The sequence below is a fragment of the Salvelinus namaycush genome, chromosome 13, assembly GCF_016432855.1.
Source record: "Salvelinus namaycush isolate Seneca chromosome 13, SaNama_1.0, whole genome shotgun sequence".
Lineage (NCBI taxonomy): Eukaryota > Metazoa > Chordata > Actinopteri > Salmoniformes > Salmonidae > Salvelinus > Salvelinus namaycush.
In genome coordinates, this window is record NC_052319.1 from 44,707,097 (window position 1) to 44,728,534 (window position 21,438).

Genomic DNA, 21,438 nt, shown 5'->3' on the forward strand with positions numbered 1-21,438 from the left:
TTTAATCTACCATATTACTGTACGTGTTGGCGCTTTAATCTACCATTTTACTGTACGTGTTGGCGCTTTAATCTACCATTTTACTGTACGTGTTGGCGCTTTAATCTACCATTTTACTGTACGTGTTGGCGCTTTAATCTACCATTTTACTGTACGTGTTGGCGCTTTAATCTACCATATTACTGTACGTGTTGGCGCTTTAATCTACCGTTTTACTGTACGTGTTGGCGCTTTAATCTACCATTTTACTGTATGTATTTATGATGAAGGAATTTATTTCCTATATGTTCATTAACCAATTTAATTATACAAAGCAAACACTCTGTCCGTTTCTAAGAATATGTAAGATCCTTATTTGCATAAAATAGACAGACCCGTGTCCAAATTAATCAATAGTGTTTATTCTCGAGAGATCTCCCCTTTTAAAAACCACGTACCTCACATTATATATTACAAACAGCGTCATAGAGTCCCTACGACGAGGACAAAGCTGATCAAATAGTTCATTCCAACACACTCACGTACATACCTTACACAACATATCTGCATTATCTCCTGAAATCTCTTCTCAGTTTATTACCACTTAGCTGACAGTTCCAGCCCCCCCCCCAGATACGGAAAACCCAGAGGGCTTGAACTATTCTCCCTTATCTCCACAGAGTTATAGCTTAGTGGTTCAACCATAGGTTAATGATCCCTTAGTTTTCTTTAGACACACACACAGACGTTCCTTTCTAACCCCCTACATGCTACCTAACAAATAATCCTAATGGTTAAGTTTCTGGGTAGAATTATTTAATCATTTATCTTAACCCTTGATAAAAATATTCTAACAATTTATTACCAATCTCCGTTGGATATTCATGATTTGCTTTACACTCATTAATATCCATTTATTTTAAAAATTCATATGCAGTGCTCCCAAATTATAAAATACTTTAGCCATATACTAATTTTTACTAAATTAAAACGTACTATATCGATAAAACTACTCCTTGCAGCTTTTAGTATTGTTTTAGTCTCTTTGAACTCTTTCTGTGACATGGGTGTGTTTTTTGATTTGAGGGATGTTATTTGAGATTGAACCATTTACATAAAAGCATAATAAGAAAGGTCAACCTTTTTGCTGCGTGTTTTTACACCGGAGTATAACATCCCTCCATCAAAATGCATACAACATGAATCCCAAACGTAACTAATAATCTTTTCCAAACAAGTAAAAAAAAATCACCTCTTTTATTAACACGTCCTTTCTCTGGAAACGCGGGAAACTTACTGTTGACAACCTTTTTTATGCCAACTTTTAAACTCATCTTCTGCTTGCTCACACAATTGCTTCTCTGTTTGTGCCCACCGGTCAGTGGATTGGAGGACAGGAAGTGACATCACCACAAAGCTCTGTCCTTGAACCCACCTATGTTTTACTATATCTACCTCTTTGTGTAGATGGTTGAATGTGTACTGTAGGTTCGATGAACTGAATATATAGGTATATATGTATAGAGATATATATATAATGTATATGTGTGTGTATCTATATATGTGTGTGTGTGTGTGTACTCACCACATCTACACAATGTCTCTCATTCCCATCATGTTAATACTTTATTTTTCAATAAACAGGGACTCCTAAAACAATTGTTAATATATTAATATTATATATTAAATTATATTATGCGGCTTCCTTTGTTAATACTTTCATCAGGATTTCTTATTTTATTTAGGAATATTTTGTATTTGTACAATATTTTTTATTACCCTCTGGTGGGCATCTGTGTTCGATACAATTCCCACCCTAGACCCAAACAATGTTAAGTTCCTAACCTCGTCCAAAATGGCACATGCCAAAAGATACTGCCTACATGTTTAATGTGGGGATCTGCAGTTGAAGTTGGAAGTTTACATTACTCTTAGGTTGGAGTCGTTAAAATTCGTTTTTTAACCACTCCACACATTTCTTGTTAACAAACTATAGTTTTGGCAAGTCGGTTAGGACATCTACTTTCTGCATGACACAAGTCATTTTTCCAACAATTGTTTACAGACAGATTATTTCACTTATAATTCACCGTATCACAATTTCAGTGGGTCAGAAGTTTACATACACTAAGTTGACTGTCCCTTTAAACAGCTTGGAAAATTACAGAAAATTATGTCATGACTTTAGAAGCTTCTGATAGGCTAATTGACATAATTTAAGTCAATTGGAGGTGCACCTGTGGATGTATTTCAAGGCCTCTCTTCAAACTCAGTGTGTCTTTGCTTGACGTCATGGGAAAATCAAAAATCAGCCAAGACCTCAGAAATAAAATTGTAGGCCTTCACAAGTCTGGTTCATCCTTGGGAGCAATTTCCAAATGCCGGAAGGTACCACATTCATCTGTACAAACAATAGTACGCAAGTATAAACACCATGGGACCACGCAGCCGTCATACCGCTCAGGAAGGAAATTCGTTCTGTCTCCGAGAGATGAACGTACTTTGGTGTGAAAAGTGCAAATCAATCCCAGAACAGCAGCAAAGGTCCTTGTGAAGATGCTGGAGGAAACGGGTACAAAAGTATCTATATCCACAGTAAAACGAGTCCTATATCGACATAACCTGAAAGGCCGCTCAGCAAGGAAGAAGCCACTGCTCCAAAACCGCCATAGAAAACGGTTTGCAACTACACAAAGATCTTACTTTTTGGAGAAATGTCCTCTGGTCTGATACAACAAAAATAGAACTGTTTGGCCATAATGACCATCATTATGTTTGGAGTGAAAAGGGGGAGGCTTGCAAACCGAAGAACACCATCCCAACTGTGAAGCACGGTGGTGGCATCATCATGTTGTGGGCATGCTTTGCTGCAGGAGGGACTGGTGCACTTCACAAAATACATGGCATCATGAGGATGGGTAATTATGTGGATATATTGAAGCAACATCTCAAGACATCAGTCAGGAAGTTAAAGCTTGGTCGCAAATGGGTCTTCCAAATGGACAATGACCCCAAGCATGCTTCCAACGTTATGGCAAAATGGCTTAAGGACAACAAAGTCAAGGTATTGGAGTGGCCATCACAAAGCCCTGACCTCAATCCTATAGAAAATTTGTGGGCAGAACTGAAAATGCGCATTTGTGAGCAAGGAGGCCTACACACCTGATTCAGTTACACCAGCTTTGTCAGGAGGAATGGGCCAAAATTCACCACATTTATTGTGGGAAGCTTGTGGAAGGCCACCCGCAACATTTGACCCAAGTTAAACAATTAAAAGGCAATGCTACCAAATACTAATTGAGTGTATGGTAACTTCTGACCCACTGGGAATGTGATGGAAGAAAAAAAATCTGAAATAAATCATTTTCTCTACTATTATTCTGACATTTCACATTCTTAAAATAAAGTGTTGATCCTAACTGACCTAAGACAGGGAATTTTTTACGAGGATAAAATGTCAGGAATTGTGAAAAACCGAGTTTAAATGTATTTGGCTAAGGTGTATGTAAACTTCTGACATCAACTGTGTAATGTACTTTGTGGTGGGCCATCTTGTGAATTGACAGGTGAGCGGCCATCTGGGGTGGTTGATTTGTGAGTGGCCCTTCGTGCGTGGCCCTTCGTGCGTGGCCCTTCGTGCGTGGCCCTTCGTGCGTGGCCCTTCGTGCGTGGCCCTTCGTGCGTGGCCCTTCGTGCGTGGCCCTTCGTGCGTGGCCCTTCGTGCGTGGCCCTTCGTGCGTGCTACCATACCCTATAATTATTTATTTCTTGGCAGATGAGTTGGGGACAATAAAAGGCCTTTCTGAAATATATTACTACCCTACCCTCTGTATTATAACATTATATATTGTAAGCAATAAGGGCTGAGGGGATGTGGTGTATAAGGCCAATATACCCCTGTTACGGGCTGTTCTTAAGCTCGACACAACGCGGAGTGCCTGGATTCAGCCCTTAGCCGTGGTATATTGGCCATATATCACCAACGCCCTAGGTGTCTTACTGCTATCATAAACTGGTTACCAACGTAATTAGAGTAGTAAAAATACATGTTTTGTCATACCCGTGGCATACGGTCTGATGAGGACAGCTTGTCTGTCCAAACGTTGGATATTAAGTTATTATATTATTTCACCTGAGCTCCTAGAGTGTGCGGCTCTCCTTTTTATTTTTTTCAAGTGTCCTATTCCGCTAGCCAGCACCTCGCCTAAATAGGTGTGCGTTTCTTTCGCCTCTAGATTATGCGGTCTGATATACCACGGCTGTCAGCCAATCAGCATTCAGGACTGGAACCACCCAGTTTATAATACAACCCTAATTCTCTAACCTCTGTCTTGTGGTTGTTTCCCTGCAGTGCTGTGGGTCCTCTACCTGGGAATGGAGTGGTGTCAGCTGCAGACTGGATGACAGGGTCTTCAGGGAGAGCCCACCGCTAATCCGTTACGTTACGGTAACACTGACGGCGAGAGACATCCTCACCCCGGCGACCACAACAGAATCTGCCTCTTTTTCTCATCCAACTCTATCTGGACTCTCTCCTGGTCCCCTCTACTGCCCCCCTCCCTCCCTTCCCTCTCCTCTCCTCCTCTTTCCCTCACCTTCCCTCCTCCTCCCATCCTTTTCCCTCTCTCACTCTCTTCCTTCTCTCCTACCCTGTTGTCCATGTGCCAGCGCCTCTCTCCTGCTCCTGTCTGAACCCTGAACATTGATCCCTCTGGAGGTCAGGATGAGCTGGCTGAGCCGGCTGACCCCTCGGGGTCCGGGGGGCAGGTCCAGTAGGAACGTAGCCTCTTCCAGTCCCTGTACTGCTGACCCAGAGACCTGCCTCATGGTGTTTGAGAACCACTGGAGACAGGTGAGAAAACTCTCTCCTCTGTCTCTGTCTCTCTCTCTGTCTCTATCCTCCTCACTTACGGTTGATCTCGGAACAATGGAATACTCTGTTTGTTGTTTTTGGTAAGTTTGGAAAGTCTGGATCGCGTGAAACGGTTGGCATGTGTAGCTGGGACCGCTGCTATCTGTCCAGGACTCCTGCCGACCAAAGGTCTGATGAGCTGCTTGGCGTAGCAGCTAGCCTAGCTGCCACTATTAGCTGCCTATCAAGCTAGCGGAGTTTCCTTGAGGGCTTGAACCACCTTGTGACCTTGTGGCTAGGACAGGGGATTGTCCCGTGCTTGTAACTGTCTAGATCACTGCTGTTTGTTGCATTTTCCATCTTCCCTGCGACCTGCCCTGTCTGGAACTGAGAGGAGTAACCGCGTAGCCTACGTTGCTACCATGACAAAGACCAAAGCCGGTGGGAGTACCGTTGAGGACAGTGGTGTGTCTCTATCAAAGGACTTCTGTAGGCAGTTGTTACAACAACAAGATAATTGCTTCAAGTGTTGTGTCCAAATACTGGTGTAGTCAACTAATATAAGAATGGACGACCTGACCAGAGAGCTCCAGGACCTGATGAACAGTTTGCGGTTCTCCCAGGGTCAACTCGATGAGTTTAAACAGGAGAACAGCAAGATGACGACAATCTGTAAGTCATTGAGAGAGGACATCAGTTCTGTCTGTGAATCCATGATAACAATGACGGGGAACAACACATCTGCCACGTTGATCCTCAACACGGGGGCCCCTCAGGGGTGCGTGCTTAGTCCCCTCCTGTACTCCCTGTTCACCCACGACTGCGTGGCCAAACACGACTCCAACACCATCATTTAAGTTTGCTGACGACACAACAGTGGTAGGCCCAATCAACGACAACGATGAGATAACCTACAGGGAGGATGTCAGAGACCTGGCAGTGTGGTGCCAGGATGACAACCTTTTCCCTCAACGTGAGCAAGACAAAGGAGTTGACGTGGACTACAGGAAAAGGAGTGCCGAAACAGGCCCCCCATTCACATCGACGGGGCTGTAGTGGAGTGGTTCGAGAGATTCAAGTTCCTTTGTGTCCACATCACCAACAAACTAACATGGTCCAAGCACACCAAGACAGTCGTGAAGAGGGCACGACAAAACCTATTCCCCCTCAGGAGACTGAGAAGATTTGGTATGGGTCCTCAGATCCTCAAATGGTTCTACAGCTGCACCATCGAGAGCATCCTGACCGGTTGCATCACCGCCTGGTATGGCAACTGCTCGGCATCTGACCGTAAGGCGCTACAGAGGGTAGTGCGTACCGCCCAGTACATCACTGTGGCCAATTTTCCTGCCATCCAGGACCTCTATACCAGGCGGTGTCAGAGGAAGGCCCAAAAAATTGTCAGACTCAAGATACCCAAGTCATAGACTGTTCCCTCTGCCTGATCAACTCTATGCGAAGGAGATGTGTTGCTCTGCATGAGGCAAATGGTCACACCAGATACTTCCTGGTTTTTCTGATCTACACTCCTACTTTTTTTTTTAAGCTATTGTATCTGTGACCAACAGATGCATATCTGTATTCCCAGTCATGTGAAATCCATAGATTAGAGCCTCATGAATTAATTTCAATTGACTGATTTCCTTCTGAACTGTAACTCAGTAAAATCTTAGAAATGGTTGAATGTTGTGATTATTTGGCAAATGTAACTTTAAATCTAGCATGTAGGACCTGTTTCAAATGATCACTTCATACGCTCAACAGAACCACTTCATATGCTCAACAGAACCACTTCATATGCTCAACAGAACCACTTCATACGCTCAACAGAACCACTTCATACGTTCAACAGAACCACTTCATACGCTCAACAGAACCACTTCATACGCTCAACAGAACCACTTCATACGCTCAACAGAACCACTTCATACGCTCAACAGAACCACTTCATACGCTCAACAGAACCACTTCATACGCTCAACAGAACCACTTCATACGCTCAACAGAACCACTTCATATGCTCAACAGAACCACTTCATATGCTCAACAGAACCACTTCATATGCTCAACAGAACCACTTCATACGCTCAACAGAACCACTTCATACGCTCAACAGAACCACTTCATACGCTCAACAGAACCACTTCATACGCTCAACAGAACCACTTCATACGCTCAACAGAACCACTTCATACGCTCAACAGAACCACTTCATACGCTCAACAGAACCACTTCATACGCTCAACAGAACCACTTCATACGCTCAACAGAACCACTTCATACGCTCAACAGAACCACTTCATACGCTCAACAGAACCACTTCATACGCTCAACAGAACCACTTCATACGCTCAACAGAACCACTTCATACGCTCAACAGAACCACTTCATACGCTCAACAGAACCACTTCATACGCTCAACAGAACCACTTCATACGCTCAACAGAACCACTTCATACGCTCAACAGAACCACTTCATACGCTCAACAGAACCACTTCATACGCTCAACAGAACCACTTCATATGCTCAACAGAACCACTTCATATGCTCAACAGAACCACTTCATATGCTCAACAGAACCACTTCATACGCTCAACAGAACCACTTCATACGCTCAACAGAACCACTTCATACGCTCAACAGAACCACTTCATACGCTCAACAGAACCACTTCATACGCTCAACAGAACCACTTCATACGCTCAACAGAACCACTTCATACGCTCAACAGAACCACTTCATACACTCAACAGAACCACTTCATACGCTCAACAGAACCACTTCATACGCTCAACAGAACCACTTCATACGCTCAACAGAACCACTTCATACGCTCAACAGAACCACTTCATACGCTCAACAGAACCACTTCATATGCTCAACAGAACCACTTCATACGCTCAACAGAACCACTTCATATGCTCACTCACTCCAGAATGGACTTTTCTTTCTATTTATTTCAGTGAAGTTCAATTATATTCTTCTTACTATAAAATCGTATAAAATAATAGCAAGGGACTTAAAAGCATCAAGTCTGCTAAATGAACAAGCCTACAGTCTATATAACATGGAGCATAGACAGATAACATACAGTATCTAGTCTGATAAATGAACAAGCCTACAGTCTATATCATAGACAGATAACATACAGTATCTTGTCTGATAAATGAACAAGCCTATATCATAGCCAGATAACATACAGTATCTAGTCTGCTAAATGAACAAGCCTACAGCCTATATAACATGGAGCATAGCCAGATAACATACAGTATCTTGTCAGCTAAATGAACAAGCCTACAGTCTATATCATAGCCAGATAACATACAGTATCTTGTCAGCTAAATGAACAAGCCTACAGTCTATAACATGGAGCATAGCCAGATAACATACAGTATCTTGTCAGCTAAATGAACAAGCCTACAGTCTATAACATGGAGCATAGCCAGATAACATACAGTATCTAGTCTGATAAATGAACAAGCCTATATCATAGCCAGATAACATACAGTATCTAGTCTGCTAAATGAACAAGCCTACAGCCTATATAACATGGAGCATAGCCAGATAACATACAGTATCTAGTCAGCTAAATGAACAAGCCTACAGTCTATATCATAGCCAGATAACATACAGTATCTAGTCTGCTAAATGAACAAGCCTACAGCCTATATAACATGGAGCATAGCCAGATAACATACAGTATCTTGTCAGCTAAATGAACAAGCCTACAGTCTATATCATAGCCAGATAACATACAGTATCTTGTCAGCTAAATGAACAAGCCTACAGTCTATATCATAGCCAGATAACATACAGTATCTTGTCAGATAAATGAACAAGCCTACAGTCTATATCATAGCCAGATAACATACAGTATCTTGTCAGCTAAATGAACAAGCCTACAGTCTATATCATAGCCAGATAACATACAGTATCTTGTCAGCTAAATGAACAAGCCTATGCCTATGGAATGGAGCATAGCCAGCTTTTCTGTTCTTCTGAAATACATTTTCTTCATATCATGTTTCTTTCGACCTGACAAAAATAAATAATGGATTGTATATTACATTGATTTATTAGACTTTTTTGTTTTTTAATGTTGATGTTCCAAAATCACCGATCAACAGCTTGTAAGCTATGCATGGAGGCCTGGAGATGCTGAACGTATTTGTTAATTAATGGTCAATTACCGTGAGACCGGCAGTCTGACAAAATGTTACGACCACCACAACCCTAATCGTGAGAATCACAATACATATTGTTTTGTGAGGTCCCTGGCAATTCCCAGCCCCAACACACACACACTGTTACACTCTGCAGGCAGTATAAAAAGCTATTCCATCACAATGCTGCAGCCTGTACATGACTCAATACTGCTGCAGCTGACTCTCCCCACTCTGTCTCGTTCTCTCTCTCCCCCACTCTAGCTCGTTCTCTCTCTCCCCCACTCTGTCTCGTTCTCTCTCTCCCCCACTCTGTCTCGTTCTCTCTCTCTCCCCCACTCTGTCTCGTTCTCTCTCTCTCCCCCCACTCTGTCTCGTTCTCTCTCTCTCCCCCCACTCTGTCTCGTTCTCTCTCTCTCCCCCCACTCTGTCTCGTTCTCTCTCTCTCCCCCCACTCTGTCTCGTTCTCTCTCTCTCCCCCCACTCTGTCTCGTTCTCTCTCTCTCCCCCCACTCTGTCTCGTTCTCTCTCTCCCCCCCCCACTCTGTCTCGTTCTCTCTCTCCCCCACTCTAGCTCGTTCTCTCTCTCCCCCACTCTGTCTCGTTCTCTCTCTCTCCCCCACTCTGTCTCGTTCTCTCTCTCTCCCCCCACTCTGTCTCGTTCTCTCTCTCTCCCCCCACTCTGTCTCGTTCTCTCTCTCTCCCCCCACTCTGTCTCGTTCTCTCTCTCTCCCCCCACTCTGTCTCGTTCTCTCTCTCTCCCCCCCTCTGTCTCGTTCTCTCTCTCTCCCCCCACTCTGTCTCGTTCTCTCTCTCTCCCCCCACTCTGTCTCGTTCTCTCTCTCTCCCCCCACTCTGTCTCGTTCTCTCTCTCTCCCCCCACTCTGTCTCGTTCTCTCTCTCTCCCCCCACTCTGTCTCGTTCTCTCTCTCTCCCCCCACTCTGTCTCGTTCTCTCTCTCTCCCCCCACTCTGTCTCGTTCTCTCTCTCTCCCCCCACTCTGTCTCGTTCTCTCTCTCTCCCCCCACTCTGTCTCGTTCTCTCTCTCTCCCCCCACTCTGTCTCGTTCTCTCTCTCTCCCCCCACTCTGTCTCGTTCTCTCTCTCTCCCCCCACTCTGTCTCGTTCTCTCTCTCTCCCCCCACTCTGTCTCGTTCTCTCTCTCTCCCCCCACTCTGTCTCGTTCTCTCTCTCTCCCCCCACTCTGTCTCGTTCTCTCTCTCTCCCCCCACTCTGTCTCGTTCTCTCTCTCTCCCCCCACTCTGTCTCGTTCTCTCTCTCTCCCCCCACTCTGTCTCGTTCTCTCTCTCTCCCCCCACTCTGTCTCGTTCTCTCTCTCTCCCCCCCACTCTGTCTCGTTCTCTCTCTCTCCCCCCCACTCTGTCTCGTTCTCTCTCTCTCCCCCCCACTCTGTCTCGTTCTCTCTCTCTCCCCCCCACTCTGTCTCGTTCTCTCTCTCTCCCCCCCACTCTGTCTCGTTCTCTCTCTCTCCCCCGGGCTACCTGGGGCTTTTAGATAGCTGTGTATCAGGGTATTTCTATAAACTAGGTGATCATTTCCTTGTATTGGACAACTGTGTGGAGCGGTTACAAGGTCATTGATAATAATTAGCTTATTTTTTCTTTCATGTGAATACATTTAAGATATAAAAGGGGAACATAGATACATTCAATCAAAATCTATAAACTCTTTCTCGTGCTTAGTCTTCACAGATTTGTCAAAAATCGTGTGACATAAAACACTACCTTTCCTTACATATATGATATAATGACGGACAATCGTACTAAGCATTTAACAATTGAATGACACTGTCATGACGTTGGGTTGGGGGTAGGTTTATGACAGTCATAAATACCTCTTTCCCCCTTTTTCTCTCTCCCTACTATAACTGATGTGACATAAGAAAACCCCTTGGTTAACATAGAGATTCTGGGTAACATCAGAAGTTGGGGGAAATGAACTATATTCTGGTAATCCGGCCAACTGAACATATGCGGTGGTACTTAAGGTATATTATGTCAGTTCGGTTGCCCTCTGACACATTCTCATCAATGATAGAATGACAAACTCTACTGTGAAAAGTCTAAACGTCAGAGGTATCGGATTCACATGGAATTGTTGTTTAATTGAAATGTTTGAATATGACATTATTTGTGAAGAGGTGAAATGTAATTTTAGCTTCCAAATGAGAGATCTGTGCTTTCATAAGTTTTCCTCTGCTCACAGTGGCCCGCCCCTGTGAAGAGGCATGGGTTATAAACTTTTCAGACACACCCCTCTCCCTCCACTATAAAGGCCATGAACAAGAATATAACTTCCTGTTCCGGGTACACCAGGATGACGGTCCGGTGTCAGAATGGTTCAGATAATAACTAATAGATAAATAATAGCCAACATCAGCATGGACTTTGATTGTGAATGGTATGAACTTTGAACTCGTATTCACTACAGAAGTGATATCTCCTAGCCGTTGAGTTAGCAACAGCTAAACGCAGGTTAGGAAGGACAGTCCAAGTATCCCGTCTACTACACACAACGTATCCCGTGACTACCAGAGACATTCTTCAAAGGACAGAGGACTCGGGTTGGCGACACGGTCCATCTACCACCAACCTACGGAAGCGCAGCTCAGAGTAAATATGTATTGCATTTTCCTCTTCAAATGGGCGGAAATTTAGAATGCATAAGATACTGTATTTACGATAGTACAGCTCGCCTATGTTCAAGTCTCCCGCTCTTTCACTAGGACTCAGCCCCTTTTCTTTGTGTAACAAGCTGTCATATCTATTCCGCCCGCAAGGGACGTTTTTCTGTATGACGTAATTTGTGACCAAGTTATGATTTAATTGTATATGTGTGAGTCTGTGTGATTAGTTAGGTATTTAGTAAATAAATAATTAAACCCAATTTTGTATTGCTGATTCAACTTGTTAGCCAGGATTCTTGCAGATAACCAAGGACTTACAACTTTCAGATGAGACTGAATAAAATGACGATTAATGTGACTGTTATGGACGTAAAATCTTACTAAATCTTTAAGAGTTTATTCGAAAGATAACAGCTCTATAAATATTCTTTCGTGGTGTCCCTCTCTAGTTAATTAACATTTACATGATTAGTTCAATCAGGTAATATTAATTACGGAGAAATTATTTTATAGAATAGCATGTCATAGCAATTAATCTGGCATAGTCAAAGACACGACAACACTTTTGAACTTTCAGTCTTTTTATTTTTGTATGGCGATCTCGGAAGTTCATTGTAACCTCGTAACATTTCGTATCTCCCTATGTTAACGGTGTGAAACAGTTAATTGACACACATCCCCCAAAAATATTGTATGCGATTGCAAAATCAAATGCTTCTAACAGAAATAGTAACTTTAACAAGATTTAATCAAACAAAAAATGCTCTTTATTTACACCGGGATGTTATCACACAACATCTGCTGGTTCAGGAAAGTATTTTCTGAATGACGGTCAAGTGGTAAAGAGCTGGTGTGATACTGCACGTCATTTAACAACAGCCAAGGTGAGGGATTAAATGTTCATCTGGAAGGATTGACAGAAGATTTGGGGTGGGTTTCACCAACATGGATTAACTCTTTAAACTGGATTAAATCAAGGTTTATCTATTCATCTTGTTGCACCACATTTTAAACCTAGTTTTAAATTAATACTTGTTAAATTCCTTCCTCAAATCTAAATGTAGTGTTCACTTTAAACTTAGATACATTTTAATATAAACTTAAATTGGAGGTTAATTCTAAACTGCTACTTGAGGTGGTTGAACTGATTTTAAAATGGCAGCATATCTACTGTGGAGAGACCAAAACGACGAGTTCCTCAGAGAATAATAATAATAATTAGAGACTGTTGAGTTTTATGATAGTGATGAGTTTTCAAGGAGATACCGCTTCTCCAAGGACTCTTGTAATGCAACTGGAAAGAAAAGTTGCGGCAACCATTAAGCATGGGAGTGATATGAATGAGGCTGGACCCCACCACTACTTCAGCTCCTGGTGGCCCTACGGTTCTACGAAGCCGGATTTTTCCAGATGGCTGATGTGGATCTTTTTGGACTCGTTATTGCAGTGGAGGTACTGTAGAACTTTGGCAAGAGACAAGGAGACGACCTACCTGAGGAGACTGTGGGAGGGCCTGGCCGAGGAGACTGTGGGAGGGCCTGGCCGAGGAGACTGTGGGAGGGCCTACCCGAGGAGACTGTGGCAGGGCCTACCCGAGGAGACTGTGGCAGGGCCTACCCGAGGAGACTGTGGCAGGGCCTACCCGAGGAGACTGTGGCAGGGCCTACCCGAGGAGACTGTGGCAGGGCCTACCCGAGTAGACTGTGGCAGGGCCTACCCGAGGAGACTGAAGAAGAGGGCCTACCCGAGGAGACTGAAGAAGAGGGCCTACCCGAGGAGACTGAAGAAGAGGGCCTACCCGAGGAGACTGAAGAAGAGGGCCTACCCGAGGAGACTGAAGAAGAGGGCCTACCCGAGGAGACTGAAGAAGAGGGCCTACCCGAGGAGACTGAAGAAGAGGGCCTACCCGAGGAGACTGAAGAAGAGGGCCTACCCGAGGAGACTGAAGAAGAGGGCCTACCCGAGGAGACTGAAGAAGAGGGCCTACCCGAGGAGACTGAAGAAGAGGGCCTACCCGAGGAGACTGAAGAAGAGGGCCTACCCGAGGAGACTGAAGAAGAGGGCCTACCCGAGGAGACTGAAGAAGAGGGCCTACCCGAGGAGACTGAAGAAGAGGGCCTACCCGAGGAGACTGAAGAAGAGGGCCTACCCGAGGAGACTGAAGAAGGGGGCCTACCCGAGGAGACTGAAGAAGGGGGCCTGCCCGAGGAGACTGAAGAAGGGGGCCTGCCCGAGGAGACTGAAGAAGGGGGCCTGCCCGAGGAGACTGAAGAAGGGGGCCTGCCCGAGGAGACTGAAGAAGGGGGCCTGCCCGAGGAGACTGAAGAAGGGGGCCTGCCCGAGGAGACTGAAGAAGGGGGCCTGCCTGAGGAGACTGAAGAAGGGGGCCTACCGATGCCAATGGGAATGCTGTGAGAACCTTGATTGAGAACCATTTTACAGACTTAAGGTGTGTGTGTGTATAATGTAACATTGGTAACATGAAAAAAGCAATATTCTATTTTGATCGACACGTACAATTCCTAATTAGACTTTCTGTATTCAAATGTATTATTAAGACATTGTTATTCTCAATACCATACAGGGTGGAACTGGAAGCACCAGTACACAAGAGTGGAGGCCCCCCCAATTGCTTGGGAAAGCATTGCTTTAATAAATCATTGTTTTCATAAATCATTGTTTTAATAAATAATTGTTTAAATAATTCAATAGATCAGCGTTCTTTACACAGTGGGCATTCATTTCCCTGAAAGAGTTTCTGTTTGTGAATTCGCAGTAGCTCTTTTTGTAAATGCAGGACCTCAATCTGCAGTAGATTTTTCCCTCTCTCCAACTCCAAAAACATCAATACGAGTTTGGTTCATGTCAGTTCTGGGGGCGTTTGCTTGGCATATCTGGTGTTTTTTGTTGTTGGCGCAAGATCCAGGCACTGCTGTTTCTCCACAGCACAGGGTGTCAGCTCAACTCAAGGAAAGAAAATAAAGAAAAATACCTCATTTTTTAGTAGGCTATTTTACGTGCCCATTTTGTACCACAATTGAATTGGGGTTTATGATATGAGCGGCATTGGTACGAATGATGATGTTATGTAACATGCTGTAACTGACCTGATAACTTTAACGTTGTAGTGAAGTAGTATTAACGTTAGTTTTAACGGGTATTATATTATGGCATCATTCATTCAATGATGCCATACAGCCAAAACAGCAGTATTGATTGGTAGACTAGAGCTATGCTACAGTTAGTCAGTGGTTACACATCTAGCTAGCTGGAATGAAGCCGGTGTGTTAATAGTAAATATGTAAATGTATCCTTTTTAATGTTTTAACCAATGTCCCCCAGCTACCCAGACCGGTCTGATCAGCCTGATTGGGTACCGGTCTGATCAGCCTGATAGGGTGCCGTGGGTACCGGTCTGATCAGCCTGATAGGGTGTCGTGGGTACCGGTCTGATCAGCCTGATAGGGTGCCGTGGGTACCGGTCTGATCAGCCTGATAGGGTGCCGTGGGTACCGGTCTGATCAGCCTCATGGGGTGCCGTGGGTACCGGTCTGATCAGCCTCATGGGGTGCCGTGGGTACCGGTCTGATCAGCCTGATGGGGTGCCGTGGATGTCCAGCTTACACCTGTGCAAATCTTTGTGTGTGTGTATAGCAATGGAATTAAACATCCAACCAATTCCTCGAATCGTGTTGTTGGTCCAGCAAACACTCAGAGGGTTGTGGGGTCCTGTCCAGAAACAACACCTAGTTCCTATTTTTCCTAGACGCTTGTGGAGATCTGAGAGAATTGGACACAAATTCCTCCAAGCCTATGAGAGAGTAAGGTGGAGCTCTCACCATGTCACCAACCGCCTAGAGTCTGGACAGTAGGGGGGACTAGAGGATGTTTCTAGACAGGACATTGGTATTATGGTATCTCAGTCAGTCTGGACAGGACATTGGTATTATGGTATCTCAGTCAGTCTGGACAGGACATTGGTATTATGGTGTCTCAGTCAGTCTGGACAGGACATTGGTATTATGGTATCTCAGTCAGTCTTGTACTGTCTGAAATGTTAAAGGGGCGGCGCATGTTCCAGTAATATTTTTTAAAAACTAAAAAAATGATTTTCTGTTATTATAAATAACACTTTATAATATCACAAATTGTGAAAATGATGATTCCCTTTTTGTGTAAGTGCTGTTTGGGGAATAAAACCCCTGGAATTTAATCCTGTTCAGGTGGGATGGAATTTATGGCACACATGACCTCACAATGTATCTGATTATAATAGACCAATAACTGTTCATCTGGGTAAGGGGGTGGGCTCAAGACCATCCTATCAGCCAATCTGGGCTGTGTATGTAAATATCTTAATGTGTTTTCCGAACGCCCACACTATCCGACTGAGCATTTTAAGGGCCAATGGAGGCTCAGGGAAATAAATGAGGTATTTTTATTAAATAATTACAGTGGTTTAACATGACAACGGCTGCATGGGAGCTTCAATAGCTTTCAAATACTTGCTTCCTCTGTCCTTGGGAGAATCTCAATGACATATGTCCTTGATTCATTGCTTCCTCGTCTCCTCCTTCAAAACCCATTGGATGAGAAGGTCAGAGGTCCCTCCCCTGTCATCTTCTTATCCAATGGGTTGTGAGGAATCATCAAAATGCAATTGAGATTCTCCTCTTCTTTCCCCCCATTCCTCACTTCCCTCTCAAAGCTCATTGGGGGGAGAGGAAAGCGGTTCCTCGCCTCAGGCTCCAATACACTTACCCACACAATGCTTGAAGAGTTTACTGATTCATAAGGATTTCATTGTTTGTTATTGTCTAAGCCTTTTCTGACAGAACACATTGTATTATATCAACTATTAAAGCATAAATAAATGTTGCTGTTTTATCTTTGTCATTCTTCAGCAATGTTTTAAGATGACCTATAAATGAAAGAAGTGGACTTACAGCGCACACAAAAAGTCCCGGCAACTAGCCACGACAAAGAAACCTACGGTTTCACGTGACGTGTTTGAATGACATGGATGTGTTGTTGTTGCTAGGGGGAGTTAGGGGTTGTGCCTACCTACGCTTTTATTCCTGGAACGACACACGTGATGCTGCAAGAAAATCACTTTCCATGTCTCTATTTCTATAGAAATACACATATCCGGGGAGGGTTATTATGTGTATGGAGAGTGGAGGCACTTTCCATGTCTCTATTTCTATAGAAATACACATATCCGGGTTATTATGTGTATGGAGAGTGGAGGCACTTTCCATGTCTCTATTTCTATAGAAATACACATATCCGGGGAGGGTTATGTGTATGGAGAGTGGAGGCACTTTCCATGTCTTTCAGCCTCATTGTATACTGGTATGTGTCAAGTGCCTGCGTAGCGTGTGCATATGGGGGGGGGGTGTGAGTCAGTGGGTGTGGGTGGGTGCCTGGCTGTGAAGAAGGATGGACTAGCCTGTGAATAGTCAGCTCCCATCAGTAGAGTATTGATTGTCCCTTTTTTACAGAGTTTTTCTTGAAGAGCCGGTCACATCGTGCCAAGAGAGGCCATTTTGACACCAGCAGAAGCAGCATCTCAAGGTCTCTACTGACTTAGGAAAGGGATGTTTCCCCCACGGAGTCTCTGGTAGAGTTCAGTCACATTTGCTGTGTATCTCGAGAGGTTTTCTGAGCCTAGTCTGCATCATATGAATGTGGTTTCTGACATGTTAAAAGAAACCCTAGAAAGCACCCTTTGCTCTGTGTGCAGCAGCAGTATTAGCAGAGGGATTATCCACTGTAGACAGCAGGGTGTTTTACTGCCAGGGCCCTGGAATCACTGCAGACAGCAGGGTGTTTTACTGCCAGGGCCCTGGAATCACTGTAGACAGCAGGGTGTTTTACTGCCAGGGCCCTGGAATCACTGTAGACAGCAGGGTGTTTTACTGCCAGGGCCCTGGAATCACTGCAGACAGCAGGGTGTTTTACTGCCAGGGCTCTGGAATCACTGCAGTCAGCAGGGTGTTTTACTGCCGGGGCTCTGTAATCACTGTAGACAGCAGGGTGTTTTACTGCCGGGGCTCTGGAATCACTGTAGACAGCAGGGTGTTTTACTGCCAGGGCTCTGGAATCACTGTAGACAGCAGGGTGTTTTACTGCCAGGGCTCTGGAATCACTGCAGACAGCAGGGTGTTTTACTGCCAGGGCTCTGGAATCACTGCAGACAGCAGGGTGTTTTACTGCCAGGGCTCTGGAATCACTGTAGACAGCAGGGTGTTTTACTGCCAGGGCTCTGGAATCACTGCAGACAGCAGGGTGTTTTACTGCCAGGGCTCTGGAATCACTGTAGACAGCAGGGTGTTTTACTGCCAGGGCCCTGGAATCACTGTAGACAGCAGGGTGTTTTACTGCCAGGGCTCTGGAATCACTGTAGACGGCAGGGTGTTTTACTGCCAGGGCTCTGGAATCACTGCAGACGGCAGGGTGTTTTACTGTCAGGGCTCTGGAATCACTGTAGACAGCAGGGTGTTTTACTGCCAGGGTCCTGGAATCACTGCAGACAGCAGGGTGTTTTACTGCCAGGGCTCTGGAATCACTGTAGACAGCAGGGTGTTTTACTGCCAGGACTCTGGAATCACTGTAGACAGCAGGGTGTTTTACTGCCATGGCTCTGGAATCACTGTAGACAGCAGGGTGTTTTACTGCCAGGGCTCTGTAATCACTGTAGACAGCAGGGTGTTTTACTGCCAGGGCTCTGGAATCACTGTAGACCACAGGGTGTTTTACTGTCAGGGCTCTGGAATCACTGTAGACAGCAGGGTGTTTTACTGCCAGGGCTCTGGAATCACTGTAGACAGCAGGGTGTTTTACTGCCAGGGCTCTGGAATCACTGCAGACAGCAGGGTGTTTTACTGTCAGGGCTCTGGAATCACTGTAGACAGCAGGGTGTTTTACTGCCAGGGCTCTGGAATCACTGTAGACAGCAGGGTGTTTTACTGCCAGGGCTCTGGAATCACTGTAGACAGCAGGGTGTTTTACTGCCAGGGCTCTGGAATCACTGTAGACAGCAGGGTGTTTTACTGCCAGGGCTCTGGAATCACTGTAGACAGCAGGGTGTTTTACTGCCAGGGCTCTGGAATCACTGTAGACAGCAGGGTGTTTTACTGCCAGGGCTCTGGAATCACTGTAGACAGCAGGGTGTTTTACTGTCGGGGCCCTGGAATCACTGTAGACAGCAGGGTGTTTTACTGCCGGGGCTCTGGAATCACTGTAGACAGCAGGGTGTTTTACTGCCGGGGCTCTGGAATCACTGTAGACAGCAGGGTGTTTTACTGCCGGGGCTCTGGAATCACTGCAGTCAGCAGGGTGTTTTACTGCCAGGGCTCTGGAATCACTGTAGACAGCAGGGTGTTTTACTGCCAGGGCCCTGGAATCACTGTAGACCACTGGGTGTTTTACTGCCAGGGCCCTGGAATCACTGTAGACAGCAGGGTGTTTTACTGCCAGGGCCCTGGAATCACTGTAGACAGCAGGGTGTTTTACTGCCAGGGCCCTGGAATCACTGTAGACGGCAGGGTGTTTTACTGCCAGGGCTCTGGAATCACTGCAGTCAGCAGGGTGTTTTACTGCCAGGGCCCTGGAATCACTGTAGACAGCAGGGTGTTTTACTGCCAGGGCTCTGGAATCACTGCAGACAGCAGGGTGTTTTACTGCCAGGGCCCTGGAATCACTGTAGACAGCAGGGTGTTAGTGCACTACTTGGTTCCGGTCTACTACTTTAGACCAGGGTCTATAGGGTTAGTACACTACTTTAGACCAGGACCTATAGGGTTAGTGTACTTCTTTAGACCAGGGTCTATAGGGTTAGTGCACGACTTTAGACCAGGACCTATAGAGTTAGTGCACTACTTTAGACCAGGGTCTATAGGGTTAGTGCACTACTTTAGACCAGGGTCTATATGGTTAGTGCACAACTTTAGACCAGGGCCTATAGGGTTAGTACACTGCTTTAGACCAGGGTCTATAGGGTTAGTGCACTACTTTAGACCAGGGTCTATAGGGTTAGTGCACTACTTTAGACCAGGGCCTATAGGGTTAGTACACTGCTTTAGACCAGGGTCTATAGGGTTAGTACACTACTTTAGACCAGGGCCTATAGGGTTAGTGCACTGCTTTAGACCAGGGCCTATAGGGTTAGTACACTACTTTAGACCAGGGCCTATAGGGTTAGTACACTGCTTTAGACCAGGGCCTATAGGGTTAGTGCACTACTTTAGACCAGGGCCTATAGGGTTAGTGCACTACTTTAGACCAGGGTCTATAGGGTTAGTGCACTACTTTAGACCAGGGTCTATAGGGTTAGTGCACTACTTTAGACCAGGGTCTATAGGGTTAGTGCACTACTTTAGACCAGGGTCTATAGGGTTAGTGCACTACTTTAGACTAGGGCCTATAGGGTTAGTGCACTACTTTAGACCAGGGCCTATAGGGTTAGTGCACTACTTTAGACCAGGGTCTATAGGGTTAGTGCACTACTTTAGACCGGGCCTATAGGGTTAGTGCACTACTTTAGACCAGGGTCTATATGGTTAGTGCACTACTTTAGACCAGGGCCTATATGGTTAGTGCACTACTTTAGACCGGGCCTATAGGGTTAGTGCACTACTTTAGACCAGGGTCTATATGGTTAGTGCACTACTTTAGACCAGGGCCTATAGGGTTAGTACACTACTTTAGACCAGGGTCTATACACCATGACACACCACACCACACCACACCATGACACACGACGACACCCCGACACGACACACTCCCACACACCACGACACGCCATGACACACGACACGAGCAGACCTCTCAGTCTAGAAACAGGCTTCCTGCTAAGCAGCACATTCATCTCTGTGCTGCTTGTTCTCTGGTCATGTTGCAGTCTTTCTCTGACTGTTAGGAGTCACCAACACACACAAACTTCGGGTGTCATAACATGTGTTTTGTCCATTTTCCTTTTATTCCTTTCCATGTGAACAACGTGAAGAATTGTAATGATTGACGGAACAGCGCAGTTACTATTTAATGATGAAATCCAGTCAACACATTGTTAAAGTCCTGACCTTCATGTGCAAAACACACTCACACACCTCTCGCTCCTTCTGCTGTAGTTGTCCTGGGTGCTGGAGCAGCGGGACCCGTCAGGCTCTAGTGATGACCTCACCACGGTGCGGAACCACACCGATCAGATGCTGTGCCTCCTGGCTGAAGAGCGACCGGGGGAAAGGGGCGAGGGCCCCCCCGGGACGTTAACTTCCGGCAGCGTCCCGCCGGTGGGACCCATCCTGGGCCTGATGGTGACTGAGAACGTCCTGGAACGCGTGTTGCAGTGGCACCTGCGTCGCGGATTAGACCTCGACAGCCAGGGGGCGTTACTCAAGTTGTTTGAGATGCTGATAGGCCAGTCTCAGCAGCCCTTGCTCCAACACAAGGCGGTGCTGCAACCTCTACTGGGTCTGCTGGGGGCCTGTGCTGAGCCCCAACTGGGCTGCCATCCTTCTCTGGAGAACAGTCTGGTACTGCTGCTCAACCAGGTGGGTAGAACCGTGGAACAGAGCATCCTCTCTAGTAGGGATCTGTAGAAGCACCATTCCATACCCATCTAGTTACATGGGCTCTGATACAATACTTTTTAGTTTTGAAACAATTCCGTATCTGTAAAGCACTTTGTGACAACTGCTGGTGGAAAAAGGTCTTTATAAAATACTTTTGATTGATTGGAAGCGGTGTGGATCACGGAGGAACGAAAGGCATTTAGCTAAAAACCAAAAGTA

General features: G+C 45.4%; 1 protein-coding gene across 1 annotated transcript in view; it reads left to right on the top strand.

Moving 5' to 3' along the window:
* Positions 1-21,438, top strand: part of LOC120058151 (FTS and Hook-interacting protein homolog) — a 66,475-nt gene that overhangs the window by 26,899 nt on the left and 18,138 nt on the right. Inside the window, exons 3-4 of the mRNA XM_039006618.1 lie at positions 4,331-4,831; positions 20,776-21,198. Coding sequence (XP_038862546.1) covers positions 4,703-4,831; positions 20,776-21,198 — 552 coding nt within the window. The 5' untranslated portion in view covers positions 4,331-4,702. The remainder of the gene's footprint in view (positions 1-4,330; positions 4,832-20,775; positions 21,199-21,438) is intronic.